Source organism: Stenella coeruleoalba (genome assembly GCF_951394435.1).
Source record: "Stenella coeruleoalba genome assembly, chromosome: 1".
Taxonomy (NCBI): Eukaryota; Metazoa; Chordata; class Mammalia; order Artiodactyla; family Delphinidae; genus Stenella; species Stenella coeruleoalba.
Genome location: NC_137169.1, coordinates 28,533,516 through 28,547,995, shown reverse-complemented (window position 1 = coordinate 28,547,995; position 14,480 = coordinate 28,533,516). Strand labels below are relative to the sequence as shown.

At 42.2% G+C, this 14,480-nt stretch overlaps 1 protein-coding gene across 4 annotated transcripts in view; it reads right to left on the bottom strand.

Annotated features, from left to right (window-relative positions):
• Nucleotides 1–221: 221 nt before the first annotated feature.
• Nucleotides 222–14,480, bottom strand: part of LOC307174755 (protein argonaute-1) — a 30,276-nt gene continuing 16,017 nt past the window's right edge. For all 4 annotated transcript variants that reach the window (XM_079899080.1, XM_079899082.1, XM_079899083.1 and 1 more), the window contains 8 exons: nt 11,948–12,132; nt 6,515–6,674; nt 6,239–6,329; nt 4,946–5,140; nt 2,621–2,755; nt 1,906–2,007; nt 1,378–1,577; nt 222–1,139 (listed from right to left, as the gene is read on the bottom strand). In XM_079899080.1, the coding sequence (XP_079755206.1) occupies nt 1,031–1,139; nt 1,378–1,577; nt 1,906–2,007; nt 2,621–2,755; nt 4,946–5,140; nt 6,239–6,329; nt 6,515–6,674; nt 11,948–12,132 (1,177 nt within the window). In that variant the 3' untranslated portion in view covers nt 222–1,030. The remainder of the gene's footprint in view (nt 1,140–1,377; nt 1,578–1,905; nt 2,008–2,620; nt 2,756–4,945; nt 5,141–6,238; nt 6,330–6,514; nt 6,675–11,947; nt 12,133–14,480) is intronic.

Genomic DNA, 14,480 nt, shown 5'->3' with positions numbered 1-14,480 from the left:
CCGAGAGACTTGTCATGTCTGAAAGTGCAAATGTCAATGGATTTTAACCATCTTGAGGTGGCGATCTTTTTAAAAGCTCAATGAATATGGAAGTCAACTCCTTCAAATGCAAAATAGCTGGCGCTCTGGCTGGAGGCTTGTTGGGTTAGGGATATTTCATCCCCACCTACCTCCTCTCCCACCCCCACCCCGCCCCCACCCCCCCAAAAATAGGTACAAAAGGTTGCAGTTCTGCAGCATTACCGTTACAGGGAAGGCACTGGTTACCCACCAGCAGGCGGAAGGAAGACAGGGTCGTGTCACTTCAGAGCTAAGTGCCATAGTGCCTTAAGTCTTACTAGGGGCTGGATGTCTGTCAGGGAGAAGGTGTAAGGTGGGGTAGAAAAGGTGGAAAAAGAGGAATAAGGGAAAGAGGAGTGGCAGCTGGGGGAGGGGCAACCAAATCATTAGCATTAAAAATCTTCCTACAAGCTGGATTCTCAACCCATTAAAACATCTAGTATCCTAAAATATTGATCTGCATCTGGTTTCGTTTTTCTTCTTAAACAAATCTAGACCTTTTCTGATTAAGGCTCCTAAAAAATCCTTCCCTCCTCCCACCCACTTTTCAAGCCCCTCACTTTCCCATCTAAAGTATCAAACCCAAACCTACCAGCTTTTGTCTGCAGGGCTGCAGGGCCGACCTTACCAAGCTGTCAGGCATGAGTCTTTAGCACTGTGAGTCACATGCGACATCTGTGTGTATGGTGGGCACCGGGGCTGCCTCTCTTGGTCCAGTGGAGTCAGGGCCAGATGTGACAAGATGGGGTGAGGGGTGGAGGGCATGAGGTGAATATCAGAGATTTCTGGCTGGTGGTCTGGCTTACTGGCCCTGTTCCCCACCCTTTCGCCCCCTCTGTAGAGGAAACAAGGCCTTCTGCATTCCTCCCTGCCCCACCTCCCTCCTCCCTGCTTCCTCTGGATTTGGGCGGCACAGCTCTTGGGGCTTGGAAAGCTTTCTTCTATCCAGTGAGGTAACAGCGTTCTGCCTTCAAGCGAAGTACATGGTGCGCAGAGTATCCTGGTGAACCTGCACGGCTTTGGCCAGGGCCTGGGGGTCCCGCCCATTGCTCTGCCCCGATATGTGGCTCCCCTCTCCACTGAAAAGGAAAAATGAAAGAAGTCCTTCCTGGTGAACTGAGCTGCTAATTCCTTCCCCCACCCCTAGGATGCCAATTCCCATAACAATTTAAGAGAAAACCCCAACCCAGATTTGGGCTGAGGAGCCCAAGGACATCAAATCGGACAATACTCATTTCCTACTACCCAAGGAAAATTGAGAGGGTCTGGTACCAGAGGCTGAAGCAAAAAGGAAGCCAGCCTGATCCCAGGCCTCACCTGTCATGCTCCTTGTCCACTAGGTGGTATCGTGCCCGGAAAGCCACCAAGCGGGCATAGTAGGCAGGTGCTGGAATTGAGACGGAGCGTGTGCATCGTACGTAAGTGTGGCACAGCTGGTACGTCAAGATCTGGAGCTCATCCGCTGTGAAACGGTTGTCATCCCAAAGGACATAGTAATGGGATGGTCGGCTGGTGCCCTGGGAAGATAGGAAGGTGAGGGGCCCCAGGTTGGGCAGAGGGGATGGTTGACGATAAGGAACAGGCTCACTATTAAGAGTATGGCTGGGTTGGAAGACCCACCTATGAAAAGGCAGACACAAAGCCACCTATGTCATAAAGCACTCATCTTATGGGCAACCTGCCTAAGACGTTCAAAGTGCACTCATGTTCAAGTGCACGAAGGGCTTATTAAGAGAACAATCCTGATTTGAATGCCACTCAGTGAGGAATGATATATTCTAGAGGCAGTGGGAATAATCAACTAATCTTTGACCCATTGGAAATCCCAGGACATAGCCCAGCTACCTGGATGCCTGCGTGGCTGCACAGATAGAAGTCAAACTCAAATGGGTGGGTGATGTTGGTGTCCACAGTGGTCCCAGCTGGGATGTTACCACTCTTCCCAATCTGTATAGAGACAAAGACAACCGAGATCCCAAGACCTGCATGACCCTAACTAGGGCCCCGACTCAATTCTAATCTGATTCCATCAGAATCCCAAGAGTAAAGTAGAAGCTGCTATTCCCAGAGGGTACTGGGAATTGAAATAATAGGCTTCTAAAGTCATACAGACCTGTGTTTAAGTGCTGCTTTCACCATTTATTAGCTGTGTGATCTTAGCAAGTCATTTAACCTTTCTGAGGCTAAACTGGAGATAATAACAGTACCTACCTCACAGGGCTGCTGTGAGGAAGACGCCTTGTACAGTGTCTGGCACATAGGAGAAGTTCAATAAATGGAAGTTCCCTTTCCCTTCTCTGGGAGCTGGTCTATATATGGGGTCTATAGGCCAGGGAGCTAGGAGGAGGGAGATGAAGTATAAGGGAAGGAGGGGAGAAGGGGGAAACAAAGGGAAGGAAGCAGCAGAGGAAGGACCACAAGAGCTAAGGGGAAGAAAGGGACCAGGGAAGATGGACAGGCCAAGGACTAAATCCCCAGATTTTATTTCAAGGGCTTCTTCCATATTAAGAGAAGGGAGACAAGATAAGGGTATGGGTGGCTTCCTCAATCCCTCACTCACTCGCTCATTCTTGTCAGCACAAAAAAGGCGGGTGTGATGGCGTTTCTGCACCACAATATAAGTGATCCCGGGCTGGTAGTCCTTTTCCAGTTTGATGCAGGCATCACGAATGGCCAGCAGCTCATAGTGGAGGATCTAGGCACAGGGTGAGGAGGGAGACAAAGAGACATACAGCTCCTCTTGAGTTCACGCATCTTTCTGAACTAAGGGGTTGCCACTTGTAATACGGCTTTTTGTTCAGCCTCTCTTTATAAGCTGATACCCAACCATTAGAGATGATAAGCCCTTCCTACCAAAATCAGCCTTATACAGGCATACCTCGGAGATATTGTGGGTTCAGTTCCAGATCACTACAATAAAGTAAGTCACATGATTTTTTTGGTTTCCCAGTGCATATAAAAGTTATGCTTACACTATGCTATAGTCTATTAAGTGTGCAGTAGCAGTATGTCTAAAACAAAAAAGTATATACCTTAATTAAAAAATACTTTATGGCTAAAAATTGCTAACTATCACCTGAGCCAGTGAGTCGTAGTAGTAACATCAAAGATCACTGATCACAGATCACCATAACAAATATAATAATAATAAAAAAGTTTGAAATACTGCAAGAATTATCAAAATGTGACACAGAGCCATGAAGTTTTAGCAAATGCTGTTGGAAAAATGGTGCCGACACACTTGCTGGACGCAGGGTTGCCACAAACCTTCAATTTGTAAAAAATGCAGTATCTGCGAAGCACAATAAAGCAAAGTGCAATAAAACGAGGTATGCCTGTAGACAGTTCACCTGATATGTTCCTATAAAGCTTAGCTGGGAGGCTTAGTATCAGCAGAGAGCACTCACCTGGTTCCTATGTATAATTAGACCTAACATAAAGACACAGAACCAAGGTTCAGAGAGAAATCACAATGCCCAAAGTAAGGCTGAATTTAGGATCAGAAGGAAAATGGAAGTTACCCATGAGCTCTAAGAGCAGACAGGATTGGGACCACCATAGAAGACTAGACACATAGTTCAGAAATGGGTGTAGAGGGACTAGATAAATTCAGTCCTGAAAAAAAGCAGTATTATACAAAAATGGACTAGCTCAAGAAGCCACAGGTGAAAAACCATAGTCAGTAGTTGCCTTGTGGCCTTGGATGTCAGGTATAGGGAGTAAAAACTGTATGGCAGAAGTAAATACAATTTAGAATCAATTAGAACTAGGTTTAAACCCAAGCTTTATCTAATTTTATTACCTTGAGCAAGTTACTTAACCCCTTTAAGTCTCATTTTCTCCACACTGACTAAAGTTACTAATAAGATCAGCTTCACAAAACTGTTGTGAAGACTAAAACAAATAATTAAGTAAAAACACAAAAAACCTAGTAGTGGCTTAATAACCGCTGACTGCTTTGCTTAGTAAGCAGTTTGAATTTTAACCCCAGGCTATGTGAGGTCACTAGACATCTCTAAACACAGACATGTTATGATAAATGCATCTGGCATTTTAGGAAACACTGTATGACTTGGAGGAAATTGAGCATAATGGTTAAGAGCATGAACTTTGGAATCTAACCAATTTGTCTGAATCCCAGCTCTACCACTTATTAGCCTGGATGACACTGAAGAAATCATTTAACATTTTCAAGCCTCAGTTTCATCATCTATCAAGTGGAATAATAATTATTTCATAGGGTTATTGTAAGCATTAAATAGAAATACATACAAAGTGCTTAGCTCAGTTTACGGCACATAAGAGGTACCCAATAAATGGTAGTTATATTACTATGTATTAAATGGTAGTCAAGGAGACCAGTTCAGTACACTAATCTAAACAACAGAATATGAAGGCTTAGCAGGGAGAAAGAATAGGAGGAACATCGTGAAGGTCAATAGCAGTGATTCTCAAAGTGTGGTCTCCAGACCAGCAGCATCACCTAAGAACCTGTCAGAGCTACAAATTTTAGGGCCCCATCCTAGACTCACTGAAGCAGAAATTCTAAGGGTAGAGCTCTGCAAACTACTTTAATAAGCTCTCCAAAAGATTTTGATGGATGCTAAAGTTTGAGAACCACTGGTCTAAAGAATCAGTCTTCAACATGGACCAACTAGTAAATAGGCACTGAGGGTCTTTTATTACAAGAAGAAAGGTCTATCAGTGATTGTACACACCATCTCTCAATTGTGATCTCTGCTTCCAAGACTGCTCCATTTAGCAAACCTCCCTAAGTAGTAGCACCTCCCAGTGTCAATAGCTCAGAAAAGACAGCAGTACTCTCTGCTACCATCAGGCCCCCTGGCCTCAATGTGAGGTTTTCTTGACCTATTGTGGGCCCTACCTGGGGGAGCTGGCCTTCAGGAACCCCATCTCGGTAGAAGATGATGCGGGTAGGCTTGAAGCGGGTGGACTTGTAGAACTGGATGAGCAGCTCACGTACCATGTAGGATAAGTCTTCAATGATCTCCTGCCGAGGTCGCTGCACCCGCACAGTAGCACAGTAACGGCTGGGGTGGGCATCCATACTGCCTACCACCTGATAACCAAAGAGGCAGGATAAGCTCCCAGAACCTCCACCCTCCCAACACTGTTAGGTTCTGGGTTTGGGGAAAGGCCTCTTAGCAAAACAACTATGTAATTGAATGAGGTTTTTTGGATTCAATAAGCCCTGGTTCAATCTCTGTTCTATCACACGTGTGGAAGTTACTTAATCCACGTGATCTTCTTGTTCCTCCTCTGAAATGGAGATAAGAATACCACCTACTTGCAGTGCTGTTGAAGCACATATAAGTCATCTTGTACAGGGCCTAACACACAGTAGGTACTTGATAAGTTTGATTTCCCTACTTCTTGCAGAGGGGCATGTGAAGGTTTGGCACTACTAGCTCAAAGAGTGACCTCATTCAAAAACAAGTTTATCTTTTTTTTTCAATTCAAGTGCTAATCTACGCTAGGAACCACAGTGAAGAGTGTTCTTGTGGGTGGTGGAATAACATCATTTTCTAAGGGGACAATAGCCAAAGCCTACTAGGATGGATGGCCACAAGGAAATTAAAGATAAGCATAGTATAGAGTTCCCCACATTTACTGAGAGAGGCCCAGTCTGCCTAGAGAAACTTGAGGGTTGAAGAAAGAGAAGTGGGAAAGAAGGCCTGGTCCCTTTAGCCAATTCAGAAGCCCCTATGAGACAGGGAGCAAAGATGTCAGGAGAGGGATTGGAGAGCTATCTAATCTACTAGGTGGATCAGGGGTAGGGATGGGGAAGAGTAAAGGACAATCACAGCAACTAAGTAACTCCCTTAAAAGGGATTTCAGAGAAGAGATATGTTCATATTCCAAAAGTGGGCACAGAGAGAGAGAGAGGGAAACTCGAACACAGAACAAAAGTGATGGAGACAGGGCCAAGTCTCTGGCCACAGCCTACACTCTCACTGCTCTCTCTCTGAAAAGAAAATGCCATGCAGAGTTAGTTTTATTAAGAAACCAAGGGAGTGGTTAATGGGGATGATCAGCTGAAATAAAAAGATCTTGTGAAGGGTCAAGCACCAGAGCTAAGGGAAGGAAATCATGTGTAGTCTTGGGGGCCCAGAGCTAAGAGAAGAACCTTATGAGGAAGTTGGAAAGTAACACTCACTGCTGTGATAGAAGGTTTTTTCCCATCCCCTGCTGGGGGGTGTGTAACATCTGCTCCCAGGAATATCACTGGTTGTTGAAAGACAGCAGAGCTAAACAAGGAAGAGAAAACAAATGGTGAGGACTTGGGTCTTCTCTTCCTAGCACCATCTAGCACCCACTTTGGTCCTCTCTCCCTTGTGTGTGATTCACTTGGCCTGGACAGGGTCCTATCTTTTCATCAATCACCAGTATGGTACCTTGCTTGACAAGGGCAAGTGGGCAATAGAGTTCATACCGTTGGTGTGGAACTAGGATGTTGTTAATGCCACCAAGTTTGACATTGATCTTCAGGCAAAGGTTGGACAGAGTCTGAGGCGAGGTCTTGACCACATTCTTCACTTGCACACACTGTGTAGCCATTCCCAAGAGTGTATCTCCAACACGCTTCACTTCAGCTATGAGCAGGGAGAGAACTGATTAGTGCATTCAACAAATATTTACTGAATGCCTCCTAGATGCCACGAAGTATATGAGGTGCTAGGGAACACAATGATGACCAGAAACACACAGGGTCCCTACTCTTATAGTGCTTACTATCCAGTGACTAATTTTAAAAATTATGAAAAGTATAACAATGACAAATGCTACAACAGAAAACTCCATGGAGCTGTGAGAGCATATAACGTGGGGGTAATAACCTAGTCAGGAAAGGATTCTTGAGTAAGTAATGAGTGAACTGAAATCTAAAGGTAGAAGAGAACTTAGAAGGGAGAGGGAATATGGGAAAGAGCATTCCAGGCAGAGGGAAGAGCGTGCAAAAATGTACGCTGATAGGAGAAAGCAACATACTTTTGAGAAACTGAAAGGCCAAAGTAACTACAAAGGAGAATAAAAAGGAACCATAGTGTGAGAGGAAGAATGTGGTCATGAGACCAATCTAGGGAAATGAGGGTAGCTTAAGAAGGCAGCTGTCAAGATGGAAAGAAACAGATTCAAGAGACTATATATGTAAGGGAAAATAATTCTTATGGATAACCTCTGAGTTTCTAGATTTTTATAATAGAACAGATAGATCATAAGTTCTTTTTGAGACATTTTGAGTTTGAAGTGTTTTTTGGTCATCCCAGTGAGGATATCCATCACGCAACTGAGTATAGTAGTTGGAAGTTCAGGAGTAGTCTGAAATGGAGAGGTAAATTTATGAGCTATTTAGGTACAGGCAGTAATTGAAAACATGATCTTGAGATCACCAAGGAAGAGAACAGAATGAAAGGAGAAGAAGGCTTAGACCTGTATCTCTGAACTCACAATACTTGCAGAACAGGAAGAAGATGAGTCTGCAAAGGACAAAAATTCAGAGAACCAAGAGAAAGATCAAGACAGTATTATATCATGAATGCCAGGGAAGAAAGAGTGTTTCAAGAAGGAGCAAGTGTTCAACTAAGTCAAATGCTGCTAAGAGATTGGTAAAATGAGGACCAGAATTTTGTGATAGTGAGGCAAAAATTAATGTATAGAGGCAAAAACTGTTTTTGGTAATACAAAGTACCAAGGAGGAGATGTAGGATCAATGAACGGTATGATATGTTTTCAATGGGAGAGATTTGAGAATGTTTAAAAAGCTAAAGGGATCATTTCTACTTCTAATAGATAAAGTTAGAGGCAAACCAGTGTCTCTGCACATAACATTCAGAAAAGCCAAATAAAATATAGAAATCATCTTTTTGTAGGCAGTAGAGAAGTGCTAAGACAACAAGAACTGGAAGGGTTAACACTGCAGAGAGGGAGAGAATCTCACAGAGGTGAGCCATCTGCTGCAGCTGCTTTTGCCCTGGGTACATGTGCTGATTCTAGGTGTGGGCAGGAGGCTGAGATTCTAGGCTTTGCACCAAAAGAGGAACCACTGCCAAGGGACAGAGAAAGCAACAGTTTCTGGCGAACACAGGCTAGTTCTAAACGTGAAAGGTTAAAAAAAAACATTTAAAAGAAAACACAGACTAGTATCTTCATGACCTTGGGATTTCCTAAACAGGACTCAGAAAGTACTAGGCGTAAAGGAAAAATATTGACAAATAGGACTACATTAAAATTTTAAATTTCTGTTCAACAAAAGAACCCATTAAGAAAGTAAAAAGGCAAGCCACAGATATGTATAATACATATAAATTTGAATAAAGGAATTATAAAGAACATCTATAAATCAATAAGAGAAAGGTAGTGAAGCCAGCAACAAAAGGAAAAGACTTGAGCAGGAACTTCTCAAAAGAGGCTCGTGAAACAGCCAATAGAAATATAAAAAGATACTCAACTTTATCAATCACCGGAGAATTCAAATTAAAAGCAAAATGCAGTATAACTAAACACCCATAAGAATGGCTAAAATGAAAGCGACAGTACCAAGTTTGGTAAGGACATCAATAACTACAACTCTCATTTGCTGCTGTTGGAAGTATACATTTGTACACTTAAAATCCCTCCTAGTTACACACCCAATAGAAATGGGCATATATGTTCAAAGGACATGTACAAGAATGTTCAATGAAGCATTATTTATAATAGTAAAAACTGGAACCAACCCAAATATGTCCATTAACAGTAGAATGTATAAATACATGTAAATTGTGTTATTATCATATAATGGAAAAACTGTAGCAAACTACAACTAAACAAACACGGATAAATCTTACAAACATAATGTTGAGTGAAAGAAGCCAGACACAAAAAAAGGTACATGGTATATGACTCCATTTATATAAAGTTCAAAGACAGTCAAAACTAATCTATGGTGTTAGAAGCCAAAATAATAGTGGTTAACACTGATGGGGAGTTGTAGTGATTGGTAGCCTGGGATTGTGGTAATGTTCTACTATCAAAACTAGGTACTGGTTACCTTGCTAAGACATTTTGTGAGAATTAATTGACTGAACACAAAAGATCTCTATATGTATACCGTACTTCAATAAAAAGTTTACATTAAAAAAATTGTACCAGTTTAGTGGAGAGGAAGGAGTTAAAAATACTAAGAACAGGGTGAGGTATGGTAGCAGATTAGAACTGGACAAATGTGACACTATCCTTTTACACTCTCAGGGCAATCACAATGCATATGGACCTTGCTTTGACCATCACTTGGCCTACCAGGAAGGAGGATGAAGGATCTTTAAAAGAATCTGACTGTTCCTCTTATCTGCAGGCTTAATTCCTAGGCAATGCCCCCATTACCTAAGTGGTATTCAATATAATCAAAGAACAGCATGTAAGTGGAAGAAACCCAAGGTCCTAATCAAGGTATGAGACTGGCGAGAGGTATAACATGACTGAGCCCAGGGAAGGGAAAATTTTCTGAGTAAGCACTGACTTCTCCAAGCATGCCGCACTATACTCCACATGCAGGCCAAAAACACTGGATTCTCCCTTTATGGAGGAAACCAGAAACATGGATAATTACTCAAGGCAGTTCTCCTAAAAAACATCCGATAAATCAATAAGAAAAAGGTAGTGAAGCCAATGAAAAAAGGAAAAGACTTGAGCAGGCACTTCTCAAAAGAGGCTAGTGAAACAGCCAATAGAAATATAAAAAGACACTCCACTTTATCAATCACAAGGGACACCAATTTATGGCCCAAGAGAGACATGGACTGGAGGTGAACCAACTTCCATAAGTATTGAGTATCATGTGAGCGGAAGGCTCTACCTTGGGTATATATGTGCAGAGGGAAGAAGATTTCAGAGCAGAATCAGATCCACTCCATGCTCAAAACAATATCAAGCAAGACCGTAACTGATCAGCAGCCTGATACAATTTCTAGAGGAATCCAAAAAGAGACAAGTTAATCCTGTAGGTAGGATGACAAGAGAAAGCTTCCAGGAATAAGTACATTTAAACTAGGACTTGAAAGATAGAGAATTTTAAGGGCAAGGTGGAGGATAAAAAGAGTACTTAAATATTCTAGGCAAAGGCAAATGATGTAAGCAAAACCAGAGACTAGACAGCAGAGACAAGGAATGAGCATTTAGAGCATCTACTATGTCACAGGCACGGTGTTAGATGCTGCATTTTATATAATTAATTAATGAGGCTGAGAAAGGTTAGATAATTTGCCTAAGACAGTAATCTGGCATAGCCAGGATTAAAATCCAGTTCTATCTAACTCCAGAACAAGTCATCTTTCTGGTATGTGTGGCAAAGGGAACAGTACCTGAAGCTGAAAAGGTTAAACTAAGATCAGGGCCCTAAAAAACTTTTATTTTGTGAATGGGGGCTAATGAAGGTTTTTGGGGTTTTTTTGAGAGTACAATCACAAAAAGTCTCATCCAGTAACCTATACAAGAAAGATTTAAGAAGAAATGTTAGAACTAAATTGAGAAGAGTGGGTGGAGAGCAGGGAATACACCTTAATACTGTAAAAAAGAGCATTAGAGGTGAGGCGAAGAGAAGACAGACTGTCCCCAAAGTCTGGATGAAGGTACCCAGAAGCAACTGTGATGCCAACACAGAAGAGAAAAGTAAAGAGAAGGGCTTACTGGTAGACAGAGGAGACAAGCTAGTAAAGAAATGGTTCACCAAAACACTTCGTAAGAGCAGAGAGCACATACCAATGTATTCAGGATCTAGCGGTGTTTCTTTTCACACACAGTAGGTGATCAATAAACTCTTGTGGAAAGGAGATAGGTCAAAGGGAGAGATCGGAACTGCAGAGAGGTCAAGGGTGGAATCAAGATTTTAATAATACAATATAACATACAGTAACAATAGTTGGTGACTGAAACAACTGAAATGGATGAGAATTTCACTAGAATGAAAAGGCAGAGAGGGCAGACTACAGAAATCTGGAAAATGCCAGGCATTCCTGGTAATGACAAAAACAATTAAGGAGAGACAGGAGAAAATATCAAGAAGTCAAGAGGAGAAAGGTCATTGGTGACCCTCTGCAGAGGAGGTTTAGGAGAATGGCAGAGGTAAAATAATGAAAAAGGCTAAGGAGTAAGTGGCTGGTGAGGAAGTGGGGGTAGAAAATGTAGAGAACTCATTTAAAAACGTTGATGAAGAAAAACAAAAAAATAGGAAGAAAAAAGCTAAAGGAGATGGCATGACTGTGGTAAAGTGCTCTAGGGTGGGGAATCTAAAGATGTTTGAGGGTTCAAGGGTCCCAAAGGTAAAAGGAAGGAATAGAAACAAGAGCACACGTGGGTTGAGTAAGATAAAAGGAGAGACACCTCTTCCTTTGAAGAGGAGACGTGGAGGAAAAAGAGTAAGAGAAGAGCACTGAGTCAGAGATGTATATAGTCATTCTCATTCTTAAAAGAGAGGAAAAGAGAGGGAAAGCTTCTCAAAAAGTCTCCATCATTCCCAGCAGTGGAACACCAACAGAACCACCACAAATTCTGCTTGGGTGTGCTGCCCTATGTCTTGACAGACAATGCACTCCTGAGAATAGGAATCTGGACTGACTCATCTCTGTATCCAGCTCAGCTTAGCCTGGCATACACACCAGCACACAGAGGACCCCAGTAAATGTTACTGGGAAGGACTGTGAGCAGGTAAACAGGACCAGAGATGACTAACTGGCTCATGTAGTCTAATATTTCTCCTTTAAGAAGAGCACTGACACTAAGGAACAGCTCTGGCTAGAGTCAAGAATCCACACTGAGTCGTCCCTAGGATCTTCCAGGGAGCTACCCTGAGAGGAGTCCTATCACCGTAATCACTGTCCCAACAGAACTGTACCATACACTGGCGTCTTCCCTGGCAGGATGACGATAATGAGCTGCAGCCCTGAGTAGGTGTTCTTGAGATGCCGGAACATGGGCTCCACGCTGTCTGCCCCCTGCGCATATTTGCAGAAGCAAGGCTGGCCCTGGATGGGCATCCCTGCATCCTTGGAAATCTTCCGCAGCTGGTCTGTGAAGTTCCTGCAGCACAAGTATGGTCATGACAGGAGGCAGGTAAGTCCCACTTTAATACCTCTAACCAAATGCCTCCATCTTAGGTGCCTAGCACTATGACAGGCACTGACAGATTATAAGATGAATGAGACATCATCACATCTAGTGTAAAAAGCACATTTACAGTTGGATAGGACAAGATAGAGCTTGCCAAGTGTTCAATGGTATGAGCAGAGAGCTGAGGGAGCCCAGAGAAGGGATCTGTGGGAATTCTCAAAGTCCCCCATGTTGTCCCATTCAAGCAGCTGGTTCCTATGTTTCAAGTCTACAGCAATAGGAAGATGCCCAAGAGGAAGGCCTCTTGGCTCAAATTAAAATAAATAAGGTTCCAACAGTGATCAGAGCACAGGAGATGCTCAGAAAAAAATGAGCTCCCTCCTCCCCTACTGGTTCTTTGAAGCCTGAGAGCAAATAATTAAACAAGCTTCTTTCTTTTGCCTTTAGAGCTTTACCCTAGGAAAGGAAGACAAAGCTGGAAGAGAGGGTTCACATGCAACAGATTAAAAAAAAAAATCGAGCTACATAAATATAATGACAGACTGAAAGGAGCAGCAGGAAATTCAATTGTGAAAGTCCTGCATTTAGATTAAAAGCAACAATGTACAAATAGAGAATAAAAGCAATCGTTTAGGGGATGTTATTATGTAGCATATAAATATCAATAAGATGGATTTAAAAGCCTATACAGCGAGGAAATAAATTTTTTACTTATTAGTTAAAAAGAAAAAAAACCCATAAGATTAATATAGTACAACACTGTTGTATAAAATTTTAAATCACTTATATACATATAGGTATATAAAATACATAAATTGGGTAGGAAGGTTATAATAATTCATGACAGTGACTGCATCAGAAAGGAGGAACGGGACTAGAATGGAGAATATAAAGGAATGTCAAATTTATCTTTACTATTTTATTTACTTTTTAAAAAGGATAAAATAAATATGACAATACTCTGGATGATGGACACATGGATGTTTTCCATATTATTCTAATTTAAAAAATTCTTTCAAATAAACATTAGAATAAAAAATATAACCTATTATTTCATGTAAATAAGAGCCAGGGCTCTGATGGACAACCTAACAGTGTTTCTTCCATTTCTCTGCTTTGTATACAACTACAGTATAGCTATTTAAAAAGCCAAGGTGTTACCAGATTCCATCAATAAGTGGGTCTTTACTTCCAGGAAAGTGGTTTTCCCTATCTTCTATTACCAGATCACACTTGGGATATTATGTCCAGTGCTGGGGGCCACAAAGTGTTTAGAGAACTCTAGGATGGAGAAAGTCTTAAAATCCTGTCCTAAAAGTGATACAGCTGAGGTAACGGCTTCTTTAGCCAGAAGAAAATTCTGAGGGTTGACCCTAGGACTCCCTTATACCTCCCCAATTACCAATTTCTCCACCTCATCTCTTCCCCTTTTGTCTCAGTGGAAAGGATGGCTTTTCCTGTGCTTTGGATCCCATTCCCTCATACACATGTAGGAACTTTGTTCTATTTCCTTTCTGGTTTCTCTGGGTTCTATTTTCAGCCTCTGTTCACTATGCACATTCTCCCTGGACAATCTCATCCACTGCCACAGCCGAAAACTCTCAAATCTTAATCTTTAGCCCAGAACCATACATGCAACTGGGTACACTGACCCAGGTGTACAAGTCACATTTTTACTCCCTGAATCTAGGGATCATTGCAAGAAGGGGCTGTCTGATGAACTGACTCCTTCCAACTCTGAGATTCTAGGTTTATCAGTTTCTGTACCCCAAAATATCCAAAACAACAAATTGCTTCTCAAAAGAATGGGACAGGGGAAGGACACGGGAATGAGAGAGAAACACACCAAGAGTGGAGCTACCAACAATGTGACACAAAGGCACAGCGCTGAGAGCCTTTCTAATATTGGTTAAGGACCAGCCCTCCAAAGCCTGGCCAAGGCTAAGAGCAGCCTGGCTTAAATGGGGCTAAAATCCCAAGAACCCAGGAAAGGAGACAAGAGGAACACATTTAAGAGAAACTATAATTGTGTGGAAGTAGTTATGTATCTGTGAGGGGAGAAGGAGGGCCAGAGTCTCCATATTCATCAGGAGCTGCTGTAACTAATTCTTATGAAAATCCCAAGGCCAGCTGAACCCACCAGGGCACACATCTCTACTAATTCTCATCACTGCCCGAAGTGGTCAGCTCCACTGATTCTTTCTCAGCCCCAGAGTGCACTGACCTTACTCCAGATCCAGAGAAAAAAAAAAGCTACCACTTCAAAAGACTGCAGGAACACTGAACTGTATACTTTAAATGGGTAAATTTTGTGGTAT